This window comes from Lemur catta, chromosome 1 (assembly GCF_020740605.2).
Source record: "Lemur catta isolate mLemCat1 chromosome 1, mLemCat1.pri, whole genome shotgun sequence".
Classification (NCBI taxonomy): Eukaryota; Metazoa; Chordata; class Mammalia; order Primates; family Lemuridae; genus Lemur; species Lemur catta.
In genome coordinates, this window is record NC_059128.1 from 2188461 (window position 1) to 2201300 (window position 12840).

Sequence of the window (12840 nt, forward strand, 5' to 3'; positions counted from 1 at the left end):
GTTTGATCCTTTCATTTCTTTAGGTGGCCGTCAGACCCAAGAGCAGCGAACTCAGAGAAGTGTAATAAATGTACCTGGAGAAAAACGCACTGAAAATGGAGTAAGTAATAGTGAATTAAATTGAATTTTTAAAATTATTTTTTACAGGTACTAATAAGTTTGATACTAATAAGTTTGGTACTAATAAGTTATTTTTAAAGAATTTTATTTTCAGGGTAGAAATTGTCGTTTCTATTGAATGTTTCAAAACATTATATGAAGTTATAAAGAAGTAGTCCACCAAGTAGTTTTCCCATTCACGCTGTGGTCCATGAAACAGATCAAGTCTCCCAGGGCAGCCCTGCACCCGCCTTCACTGCTGCTGCCCACTGGTGCTCCTGGGCAGGTAGCCGGGTGCCTCCAGAAGCAGAGGGGCTCAGCCTCTAGACTAAGAGTTGAGCAGGCAGACTTGCTGTGTATCTTCAGTACTGATTCTGGATCCTGTGTCAGGTTTTGAAAGATAAAATGGATGGTGGGTTGCAGTAACTTGCTTTGTCACTGTGACATAGGCTTGGCCAGTAGGGGAAACACTGATCATAGGTGAGGGAGAATTGCAGGGGTTCTTTGTAATAAATGCTGGTGTGTAGATTATATTTTCTTCTGTTTGGTTTCAATATCATAATCCTTGTGCTATTCCGGGATAAATAATTCCTAATGTTAAGATTATAGATTCTCCTTCCTTATACTCCAGTTTCTAAAGATCATTCTACAAATCCTCTTTTTTTTTTTTTTTTTTTTTTTTAAAGACAGAGTCTTGCTCTGTCTCCTTGGCTAGACTGCTAGAGTGCAGTAGTGTCATGATAGCTCACTGCAACCGCAAACTCCTGGGCTCAAGTGATCCTCCTGCCTCAGCCTCCCGAGTAGCTGGCACGACAAATGCGCGCCACCACAGCTGGCTAATTTTTTCTATTTTTAGTAGAGATGGGGTCTTGCTGTTGCTCAGATTGGTCTCAAACTCCTGAGCTCAAGTGATCCTCCTCCTGCCTCAGCCTCCCAGAGTGCTAGGATTACAGGCATGAGCCACCATGCCTGGCCCAAACATTTTTATTGTGTTTGTTTGTGTTAGTCCTGTTTTTGTGATGTTATATTATTTGATGTCGAAAATCTCTTTACTGTCATTTACTGGAGTTTTGGGATTTAATGAGATTAGGATTAAATAATCCTCCATTTTGAGCAGAACCAGGTGTGAATTTCTTTTAATTTCTCTGTTGAGCTTTATTGAACTTACTGATTCTGAACCTTGGCATCTATCAACAATTGTGGAAAATTCTCTACTATTATCTCTACGGGTATTTCATCTTCTGCATTCTTTCTGTTTTCTTCTTTTGGAATGCTGAGTAGACATCCATCTTTCATTTTATTCTCCTCGTCTCCTAATTTCTTTTTCATATTTTCTCTCTTTGTTTGTACTATGTTCTGGATAGTTTCTTAAGGTGTATCTTTCAGTTAATGAATCCTATTTTCAGCTATGTGTGTTTGGCTGTTCAGTACATACAAGATGCTTTTAATATTATTTATTTTGGAAAGACTAGACATAATCTTGAAGAAAATACTTGCACATCATATACATGGTAAAGGACTTGTACCCAGAATATATAAAGAATTCTCAAAACTCAATAATAAGAAAACAACCCAAATTTAAAAAGAAATGGGCAAAAGATTTGCTTTGAAAAAAACACATTCCAAACTGTGCTCTCCTCTAAACTCTGTAACAGTCAACAACACAGAAGAAGACTTCTGTGACCAAATGTGAGGTTTTCCCCCCACACAGCAAGCACTGGACATCAGCTGGGTATCCTCTAATTCAGTTTGACTCTATCCACCTGGAGACAGTTTCAGATCCCACAGCGTGAGGGCTCAATCCCAAAACTGCCCCCCTCTCCACCCATCAAAAGTCTGGGCCTCTGGAGCTTCTAACTGACCAGCTTCAATCTGCAGTTGAAGTGACCCCCTCCGTCTTTGGGTTGGATTTAATTTGCTGGAATGGCCCACAGAACTCAGAGAAACACTTACATTTACCAGTTTATTATAAAGGTTATTACAGAGGATACAGATGAAGAGATGCACAGAGCGAGGTAAGGGAAGGGACACAGAGCCTCTGTGCCCTCCCTAGTGTGCTACTCTCTAGGAACCTCCACGTGTTCGGCTATCCAGAAGCTCTCCCAACCCATTCCCCTTGGGTTTTTATGGAGGCTGCATTACATAGGCATGATTAACAACTGTGTAGAAATGTGATCGGACAAAAAGCACAAGATCTAAGCCCAGCAAGGCGTGTCTAGGTTCTTCCTGGCCTCTCTGTGCAGCATTCCTTCCTCCAGGGAATGGGGCAGGACCCTCTCTGGAATGAGGATCGTTTGATCCACAATTAGGTTAAAGTCTTGCCTTGGGCAGGTAAAAGGACAGGAGAAGGTCAGAGAGAGAGATTCTATCTCCTGAGGCCTAAAGCACCCCAACATTATAACAAGGACTATGGGAGTTATGAGCCAGGAACCGTGGATGAAAACCAATATCGTAACACCACAAAATTGAACAGACACTTCTCCAAAGAAGATATATGAATGTCAGGTAAGCACATGGAAAGGTGTTCAACATCATTAGTCTTTAGGAAAGGACAAATTAAAACTACAGTGAAGTACTAATACACACCTATTAGAATGTCTAACATTAAAAAGACTGATCATAACAAGTGCTGGTGAGGAAGGGAGGAATTGGAGTTCTCATGCATTGCTGGTGGGAATGTAAAATGGTATAATCTGGAAAACAATTTGGCAATTCCTTTAAAACTTAAACATAGATGTATTGTATGACCTAGCAGTTCTATTCCTAAGTATCTACCCAAGAGAAATGAAAGCAAATGTCCGCACAAACTTGTACATGAATGCTAATACCAGCTTGATTTATTGAAGCCAAAATCTGGAAACAGCCCAGATATCCATTAACAGGTGAATAGACAGACTATGATATAGTCATACAATGGAGTATTACTGAACAATTAAGAGGAATGGACTACTGATACCTGCTACAACTTGGATGAATCTCAAAACCGTTGTGCTGAAAGGAAGAAGCCAGACAAAGGAGTACATACTAAATACTGTGCGATTTCATTTATGTAAAATTCTAGAACACATAAACTAATCTCCAGTAAGAGAAGACCAGTGGTTGCCTGTGGACCTGGGAGACAGGAGAGGAGGCAAAGAGGTGGGAGGGACAGGTTACAAAGGGGCATGAAGAAATTTTGGGGGGTGATGGATTTATTCATCTTCTTGCTTGTGATGATTTCATGGTTTATACATTTGTCATAATATACAGATTGTATGCATTATTTTCTTCTTTAGTTTTATTTTTTAAATTTTTGTAGAGATGGGGTCTTGCTGTATTGCCCAGGCTGGTCTTAAACTCCTGGCCTCAAGTGATCCTCCTGCCTTGGTCTCCCAAAGTACTGGGATTGTACGTGTGAGCCACCATACCTGGCCTGCATACTTTAGATATGTGCAGTTTATTATGTGTCAGTTATACTTCTATAAAGCTATTTTAAAATTCATTAAAATTTTCAGTTCTATAAGTTTTAGTTCTTTCTCAAATCTTGGCTGATCTTTGCTCATTTTAAACACACTAAGCAATGTTATTTTATATTCTATAACTAATAATTTCTCTATCTGAATATATTACTTCTGCTGGTTTTTAGTCATGGTGCCTTGATTATTGTGTGTACTGATTTTTGACAATGAACTCCTTTTCCTTGGAGCTTTACTGCTGAGCATTCTTTGGGGCCTGGATAAAGGTAGAATTTTTCTGAAAGGTTTGCATTTGCTTTAATCAGTAAAAGATACCTACTCTTCACTGTCCTTTGTGAATCATGAAGCTGTGTGAGGGCTGCCTAGTGGTTACAGATTCTTAGCAACATGATGGGGAAAGGCAGGTTTCGCTATTGCTGCTTCTGCGTGTGTGTGGGTGTATTTCTTACTCACTCTCACTGAGGTGGTAGGGCTTTGGGGTACTGGATGTATATGGGCATCTCCTGTTAGACTCTCCACATTGGGATGGTCCCAAGTCTTTGTCTCCTAATGCTGGACTTCAGCAGCTGCCAGAAGCAAGCATCCAGGTAGGCAAAAACATTCAGGGCAGAAACCAGCTTCGGTATTCCTTTATTGCCCAAGGTTAGTGCTTTCTCTTTATTTTTGGTCACCGTAGCTTCCTTACTATTGTACCAGCTCAGTGATGCTTTTAAAAATAGTTTTTGTGTTTTATCTTTTTACGTGTTATCAGGAGAGTTGTTTGGGGTGTCCTGTCAGCTGTGCTGTTGGAAATAGAGCAGTTCCCACGGTGTTGGCTTGTAGCTCTCGTGGCGTGGAATGTGTTTTCTCTTACTGTTATTTGTGCACTTTGATAGCCCTGTTTTTCTGCCAATCTTCCTAGCCCTAATTGTTCTATCATTTTGCTTTGTGTGTTTGTGTGTTGAATTGAACTGAATTGATATGGTTGAGTTTTAGTCATAAGAGTAATTCACATTTATAGACTAAAATAGCATATTGTGGTATTATTGCAGGAGGTTGAGAGCTGTAATATATTTTAGATATGTAATTGGCTCTTATTAATTTGTGAGACTTAGGATTAATAATTGTTGGAATATGAAATATTCCAGCTCCAAAATATAATGAGATGTTAGAAAGGCTCGATTTTACTGAAAATTTTATGTGATAAACGTAAGCATATATGTTTGTAATGTGTGTTGATAATTATAATCACCTATTTTTTGTTTTCTAAATTGGCAAGTAAAACTACTCACCAAATCTGAAAATTTATAACCTTGAAGAGGTAGGAAAAAGAATTATTTCTTAGTGTAGAATATTATGTGAGCATAAATAGGTTTTATCCCAATTATTTCATCAGAGTTTTGTTTTAGGGATATTTGTTGTTTTTAAAATGACATTACACTTGAGAAGCCACTTACACTTACTTTAAAAAACTAGTTATAGGTTTGTTTTTTTTTAAAAAAAATCTTGTGATGATTAAATTACAAGATAGGATTCTAGACATTTGGTCTAATTCTTTATTTCTTTTTTGTGAAATATACATCCAGAAGAATGTATAAAACATGTACAGTTTAAAGAATTATTATTATTATTATTATTTTTTTTTTTTTGAGACAGAGTCTCGCTCTGTTGCCCGGGCTAGAGTGAGTGCCGTGGCGTCAGCCTAGCTCACAGCAACCTCAAACTCCTGGGCTCAAGCAATCCTCCTGCCTCAGCCTCCCAAGTAGCTGGGACTACAGGCATGCGCCACCATGCCCGGCTAATTTTTTCTATATATATTTTTAGTTGGCCAGATAATTTCTTTCTATTTTTTAGTAGAGATGGGGTCTCGCTCTTGCTCAGGCTGGTCTCGAACTCCTAACCTCGAGCAATCCACCCGCCTCGGCCTCCCAGAGTGCTAGGATTACAGGCGTGAGCCACCGCGCCCGGCCTAAAGAATTATTAAAGGGACACTCAGGTGACTACCACCCAGGCTTAGAATTTCTCCTTATTCTTTTTAAAACTATTCTATCCAATTTATTTTAATTGTAGACAGACCAAAGATAAAAAAGCAAGATGTTTGGTGGAGGCTACGTGAAGTCTTCTTACAGATTCCATAGAGAAAGAAAGGGTGTTTTTGGAGATAGATGTATAAACAAATAAATCATGATAGTGTAAAAAGTGTAGTAAAAGTAGAACAAGGCACTAAAATAAAGGATATGATTTAATTAACTTTATCGAGGTGGATATCAGGAAAAATTTCCTAGTGGAAGAAGGCAGGGTTTCTGCAAAAACATACAGGAAGAGGCGTGAAACTCTGGTGGCAGCAGAGTCATAACCAGGATCATACAGCATAGAGCATGGGGACAGGTGGAGGGAGCCTCGGAGCAGGAGGGGAACTGCAGTCTGTGTCTACCTAAGAGCTTAGACTTAATCTTGTAGAATTTATTTTTATTTTTATTTTTTTTGGAGACAGAGTCTTGCTCTGTTGCCTGGGCTAGAGTGCCATGGCGTCAGCCTAGCTCACAGCAACCTCAAACTCCCTGGCTTAAGCAATTCTCCTGCCTCAGCCTCCTGAGTAGCTGGGACTACAGGCATGTGCCACCATGCCTGGGTAATTTTTTCTATGTATTTCTAGTTGTCCAGCTAATTTCTTTTTATTTTTAGTAGAGACGGGGTCTTGCTCTTGGCTCAGGCTGGTCTCAAACTCCTGACCTCGAGCTATCCTCCCCCCTCAGCCTCCCAGAGTGCTAGGATTACAGGTGTGAGCCACCGCGCCCAGCTTTAATCTTGTAGGATTTTAAGCAAGCCGTGTTTTAGAAAGAGCCTTGTGGTGCTAGCCTGCAGGAATTGTGTGTCAGGGGTAGGGTAGGAGAGGAGCCAGGGAATGGAACCGAGACAGGAGACAGAGCCTGGAGAGACCATTGTTTGCTATGCTTTACAACTGAGTCACAGCTGCTTGAATCTCAGAGAGAGACTTACTTTCAAAGAAGATATTTGAAAATAAAATTTTCAGCTGGGCAAGGTGGCTCACACCTGTAATCCCAACACTTTGGGAGGCCAAGGTGGAAGGCTCGCTTGAGGCCACGGGTTCGAGACCAGTCTGGGCAATATATTGAGACCCCATCTCTATTATTTAAAAAAAATGAAAAAAAAATATCAAGGCTCGGTGTGGTGGCTCACGCCTATAATCCTAGCCCTCTGGGAGGCCAAGGCGGGTGGATCGCCCGAGGTCAGGAGTTTGAAACCAGCCTGAGCGAGACCCCATCTCTACTAAAAATAGAAATAAATTATCTGGACAACTAAAAATGTATATATAGAAAAAATTAGCCGGGCATGGTGGTGCATGCCTGTAGTCCCAGCTACTCGGGAGGCTGAGGCAGAAGGATCGCTTAAGCCCAGGAGTTTGAGGTTGCTGTGAGCTAGGCTGACGCCATGGCACTCACTCTAGCCCAGGCAACAAAGTGAGACTCTGTCTCAAAAAAAAAAAAAATTTCAAGGGTATGGTAATACAAGCACAAAAGGCATCCAGTTATCTATAAACTACAATTCAAAAGAAATGTCATTTGAAATGATAGCATAAATGAGAGAAGTTATAATCAGCTACCAAAATGCTCTTTTTAACTGGAAATCTTAAAAGAAACATTGTTACTATCCAAGAAAAGAAATTCCTGGAGACCAATCTCGAGAAAAGTGATCAGACCTGAAGTTTTAAAATTAGTTCATTTCCTCTTATAATTCATGTATATCTGCTGTGTGAAGTTGTCCCAAGAAAGTCAAAGATGGAGTTCAGCTTTTTTAGACTTACTCTGGAAGAATATGAGCACTGATAAGCAAGCTGCCTCGGGCTACCCTGCTTCCTTCCAAAGCCCTTCACCATCACTGGACAGGTGACATTAAGTCGCTTTTGTCATTTCTAACAATTTTCCAAAAATAAAAAGTTACCTAGAGTTATCATCATTTTTATTTTATTTCTTTATTATTCTATTCTTGAATCAAGCTATCTTTAGCTTTTATATTTTTTAAGGGGGAGAAATCCTTGTGAGTTTGAACCATATGAAATTGTTGATGTTTGATCATTTGTGATATATAAAAACAGCGTTTTCGTATGGTAAGTCTTCATAGTTGCCTGGTCGAGTGTTTATCCTGTGACGGTATGCGTGGCTGGTGGTTCTGAGCAATCTTGTGTGCCAGTGCCACAGCCTGGTGGGAGGGCAGTGCCTCCTGTGTGGTGGAAAGAGCATGTGCTTGTCGTAAGGAGATCCAGGCTGGGATCCTGGCGTCCTAGTGACCCGCCACGTGAGCTTGGGAGAGCCAGCTCCCCAGAGCCTCACTTCCTCATCCGTAAAATAAGTTTAAGAATTTTCCTCCTAGAGTTTTTGTAAGCATCGACTGAGATAACTATAAACTGAGGTCTGTATAGACGTCTGACATGCAGCAGGCACTCATTACATGTTAATTGTTGAATCTCTAAAATCATTAAAAAAATACTGAGTTCTTCCCGGCTCTGAAAGTGAATAAACATCCGGAATATCAAAAGAATTGTATGAGAGAGTCCTTAGAGAATCAGGAAAAACTTCAGGAAGCAGATGGCATTGCTGCTAGGTCTTAAATGACAGAGTTTCGAAAGTCGGGGGGAAGGGCATGTAGACAGCAGGAAGGTGGCGTGGGAAAGCGTCTTTCTGGCGTGGAGAGGCACGCACAAATGTGAGAGGGCTGTGTTTAAACAAGGTAGGCCCAGCTCAGAGACAATGCTGAGGTTTCTGGAAAAATGCTGGAGCCGCTAATAGACATAGAGAATTTAGGGAGGAAGCCAGATGTGGAAGAAAGAGAGGAGTTTGGTTGGAGAGAGGCCAGGGGTGGATGGCTGGACTCACTGGTGGACAAAATGTGTTCTTCATATAAAACTAAGTGTAGAAATGAATGAACTGACAAACTATTCTATGTCATCTCATTGAAACTTGAAAGCCTAGGGAATTTTTTTCTAAAAAATATAGTGACATTCTTATCTATTATAACCAAAGGTGAAGTTATTTGCCTAAATATTAAAATCGGCATATCAGGATTAGGGACATCTGAAGTGACCTGTTTGCCAGTAGGTGTTTAATGGCTGACAAAATCCACTAGTCTTTTCTCTTAACTGATTACCAAGGAATATATGTTAGGCACTGAGAGAAAAAAGTACCGTTTATAGTTAAAACCAATATTAGTTACACTATAACCCAGCTCCCTTAAACATATGCATGTTCTCTCTCTCTTCTGGACTGTGACAATGCTGTTTGGGGAGACAGCACTCTGACTGAACTTAAAAATAAAGTTAGAGGACAGGAAAGCATCTTTGCGGTAACAAAGTTAAACCAGAGAGCACTTCAGAGCAGATAGAGCTAGCACAGGTGCACAAAAAAACTGAATCAAAGACACAGATGCTCCCTTGCCTCTGAGTCACTTGTGTGGATGCAAAACAAAAGCAGAACATCCTGGGTCCATCCAAGCATGACATACAGTTCAACATTGTACCACGTTGTATTCTCTGATTAGAAGCAATTGGGTTGACTAAATTGTTGAGTGTGTCTATTTGCCTGAAATTGTAATGTCAAAATATCTCTCCTTATAGAGCATTATTTAATGTGTTTTTGAATGAAAGAGTCGCTATACCAAAAAAATTGTCTGAAAATGACATGGTTTTTTAAGAACTGTAATAGTGAAGAGTCATTAACTGAACAGATACTGTGTGAGGTAAATCTGTAATATGAATTCTTCTGTTTTTATAGGTAAAATTAGTCTTTGATAGTTATTACTTTCTGACACATTGGCAAAATGTTTCAATGGTACATTAAATGTAAAACTCGTTTTACTAATATTTGGAAAGACTAAAAATCTGCAAAAATGTATCATTGGTGGTTTAGGATGAAAGATGTGTATTTATGTTACATAATTATCTACAGTGGTTTTGAGAAACTTTATTATATGTCTTTAATACCAGGATTATTGTACCACTAGCTTAAAAATTAGAACATTACCTGAGGAGACAAAAAGTGCATTTTATGGCTGGGCTTGGTGGGTCACATCTGTAATCCTAGCACTTTGGGAGATCAAGGCGGGAGGATCCCTTAAGGCCAGGGATTCATGCTCAGCCCGGGCAACATAGTGAGACCCTGTCTCTGCAAAAAATAAAAAAGACTTAGCCTTATCTGGACGTGGTGGTGGGTGCCTGTAGTCCCAGCTACTCAGGAAGCTGAGGCAGGAGGATTACCTGAGCCCAGGAGTTGGAGGCTGCATTGAACTATGATTGTACCACTGCACTCCAGCCTGGGTGACAGCAAGACCCTCCCTCTTAAAAAAAAAAACAAAAAAACAACAAAAAAAACGAAACAAAACCCAAAACATTTTTATTAAAACCATATTACCAACTGACCTGTAACCAAAAGCTTTCACCTATAATTACCAAGTGAGTTATAGTTGTTTCTCCGTACCTTTAAAAGTCTAGTGTGATAGCCTGTTTTTTAAACACGATTTATTTTGATAGCTTTCTGAGTCATGACTCATACACATAATTAGTACAGATGAGAGACTTATATGTGAAATAAGCCCCCTTTTCATATCTAACTTTATTTTTTCTTTTTTCATATCTAACTTTTGAAAAATCATGGGTTAGCTTATTTGTTGAAAATCTGATTGTAGCACATTAGGGGTTGATAGTTTAATTATGGACATATTTATGCTAATTTTTTCATTACTTATCAAAATACCATTTATATGGAATCCTTTCTTTGCCAAGAGGTTAACTTATTAATTAATTAGAGACATGGTCTTGTTCTGTCGCCCAGGCTGGAATGCAATGGTGCGATAATGACTCCCTGCAAGCTTGAGCTCCTGGGCTCAGGTAATCCTCCTGCCTCAGCTTCTTGAGTAGCTGGGACTATAGGCCTGCACCACCACACCCAGCTGATGTTTAAATTTTTTTGTACAGACGGGGTCTCACTATATTACTTGGGCTGGTCTTATTCTCCTGGCCTCAAGCGGTCCTCCTGCCTCAGCCTCCTGAGTATCTGGGACTACAGGCACATGCCCCCTGACCGGCTGATTTTTGTATTTTTTGTAGAGATGGGAGGTCTTGCCCTTGCTTAGGCTGGTCTCGAACTCTTGACCTCAAGCAATACTCCTACCTTGGCCTCCCCAAGTGCTAGAATTACAGATGTGAGCCACCACAGCTGGCCTAAAATTCAAACTTTTGACAACACCAAGTGTTGGCAAGGATATAGAGGAGCTAGAACTTGCATCAGTTGCTAGTGGGAGTATAAACTGACACTTCACTTTGGAAAACAGTATGGTAGTTTCTATCAGTTAAACTTACCCTTACCTCATGACCTACCTATTCCATTTTTTGACATTGATTACTTAAGAGAAACAAAAATGTTTATCTGCATAAATATTGGTATATTAATTTACATATTGACTTTATTCCTGATAGCCACAAAATAGAAACAACCCACCTGTTGTCCATCAACAGAGAAATGGATATGGAAAATGTGATACATCCATATGGTGGAATACTGTGCAGATATGAAAGGAACAGATTACTGATACATGCAACAACATGAATGAATATCAGAAACAGTATGGCGAGTGAAAGAAGCCAAATGCAAAGAAGTACACACTGTATGATTCCATATATATGAGATTCTAGAACAAACAGAAAAGTCTATCGTGTCAAAGTAACAACAGCAGCAAAACTCCACAGTACAGTGGTTGCCTTGGGAAGGGATGGGAATCAACTGGGAAGAACCCTAGGGAACTTTCTGGAGTGATGGAAATGTTCTATATCTTGACTGGGTGGTGATTACACTGGATATGCAATTGTCACAACACAGTCAACAAGCTGGGAGTGGTGGTGTGTGCCTCTAGTCCCAGCTACTCGGGAGGCTGAGGCAGGAGAATCGCTTGAGCCCAGGAATTTGGGTTCAGTCTGGGCAATATAGTGAGACCCTATCTCTAAAAACAACAACACTAACAAACCCATAAAAACCCCACATCCAGCAGTATATAGTCATGTGCTGCATACTAACGTTTCAGTCAGCGATGGACCACATACACAATGCTGGTCCCATAAGATTACTGAAAAATTCCCATTGCCTAGTGATGATTCAGCCATCGTGACATCGTAGAGCAATGCGTTGCTCATCTTTGTTGTGATGCTGACGTAAACAAATCTGCGCTGCCAGTCTTACTAAAGTCTAGCGCGTACAATTATGTACAGTACATAATACTGGATAATAAATGACTGTGCTACTGGTTTATGGACTTACTGTACTTATCATTAGAGTGCACTGCTTACTAAAGCAAACCATAACTGTAAAACAGCCTCAGGCCCTGCAGGGGGCGTTCTAGAAGAAGGCACTGCTATCATAGGAGATGATTGCTCCGTGTAGGTTATTGCCCCTGAAGACCTCCCAGTGAGACACGACGTAGAGGTGGATCCTGACCCTCTGGAGACCTAGGCTAATGTGTGTATTTGTCTTAGTTTTTAACAAAAAAGTTTAAAAAAATAAAATTTTAAAAATAGACAAAAGCTTATAAGGATATAAAGAAAATCTTTTTGTGCATTGGTATAATACGTGTTGTAAGTGTTATAAAAGAGTCAAAGTTAAACAATTTAAAAGTCTATAAAGTAAAAAGGTTATAGTAAGCTAAGTTTAATTTCTTATTAAAGAAAAATATTTTTATAAATCTTATCCAGCCTAAGTGTACAGTGTTTTTGAAGTGGTACACAGTGCTGTCCCAGGCCTTCCCAGAGTAACCTCTAGTCCTGTGGGCTCCATTCATGCCAAGTGCCCTATACAGGCCTTGTTTTTACCTTTTCTATGTTTACATATGTTTAGATACACAAATACCGTTGTGTTACAATTGCCTGGGTATTCAGTTCAATAACTTGATAGGTTAGAACAATAGGTTGTAGCATATAGCCTAGGTGTGTAGAGGCTATACCACCTAGGTTTGTGTAAATGCACTCTGTGATGTTCCCACAGTGACAAATTGCCTGGAGACGTATTTCTCAGAAGAGATTTTCATTAGTAAGCAAAGCTTAAATGAGTGTGTGTTTATTGTATGTACATTATATCTAAATAAAGTTCATTTTAAAAATAAGCTGTGTATTTCTTAAAATGGCCTGTTAATTCATTTTGTTAACCTAGTAAGGCAGTTTCTGAAGTTTTGTATCTGAAGTAGACTAGAACATACATTTATCCATTTTTTTAAAAAGTTGATCATCTTAAATTTAAGGCCATAAAAA

The 12840-nt window shown here is 39.6% G+C and overlaps 1 protein-coding gene across 6 annotated transcripts in view; it reads left to right on the forward strand.

Annotated features, from left to right (window-relative positions):
* The window catches only part of PPP1R13B (protein phosphatase 1 regulatory subunit 13B), an 83614-nt gene that overhangs the window by 46225 nt on the left and 24549 nt on the right, over positions 1–12840 (forward strand). For all 6 annotated transcript variants that reach the window (XM_045559860.1, XM_045559833.1, XM_045559869.1 and 3 more), the window contains exon 4: positions 24–100. In XM_045559860.1, the coding sequence (XP_045415816.1) occupies positions 24–100 (77 nt within the window). The remainder of the gene's footprint in view (positions 1–23; positions 101–12840) is intronic.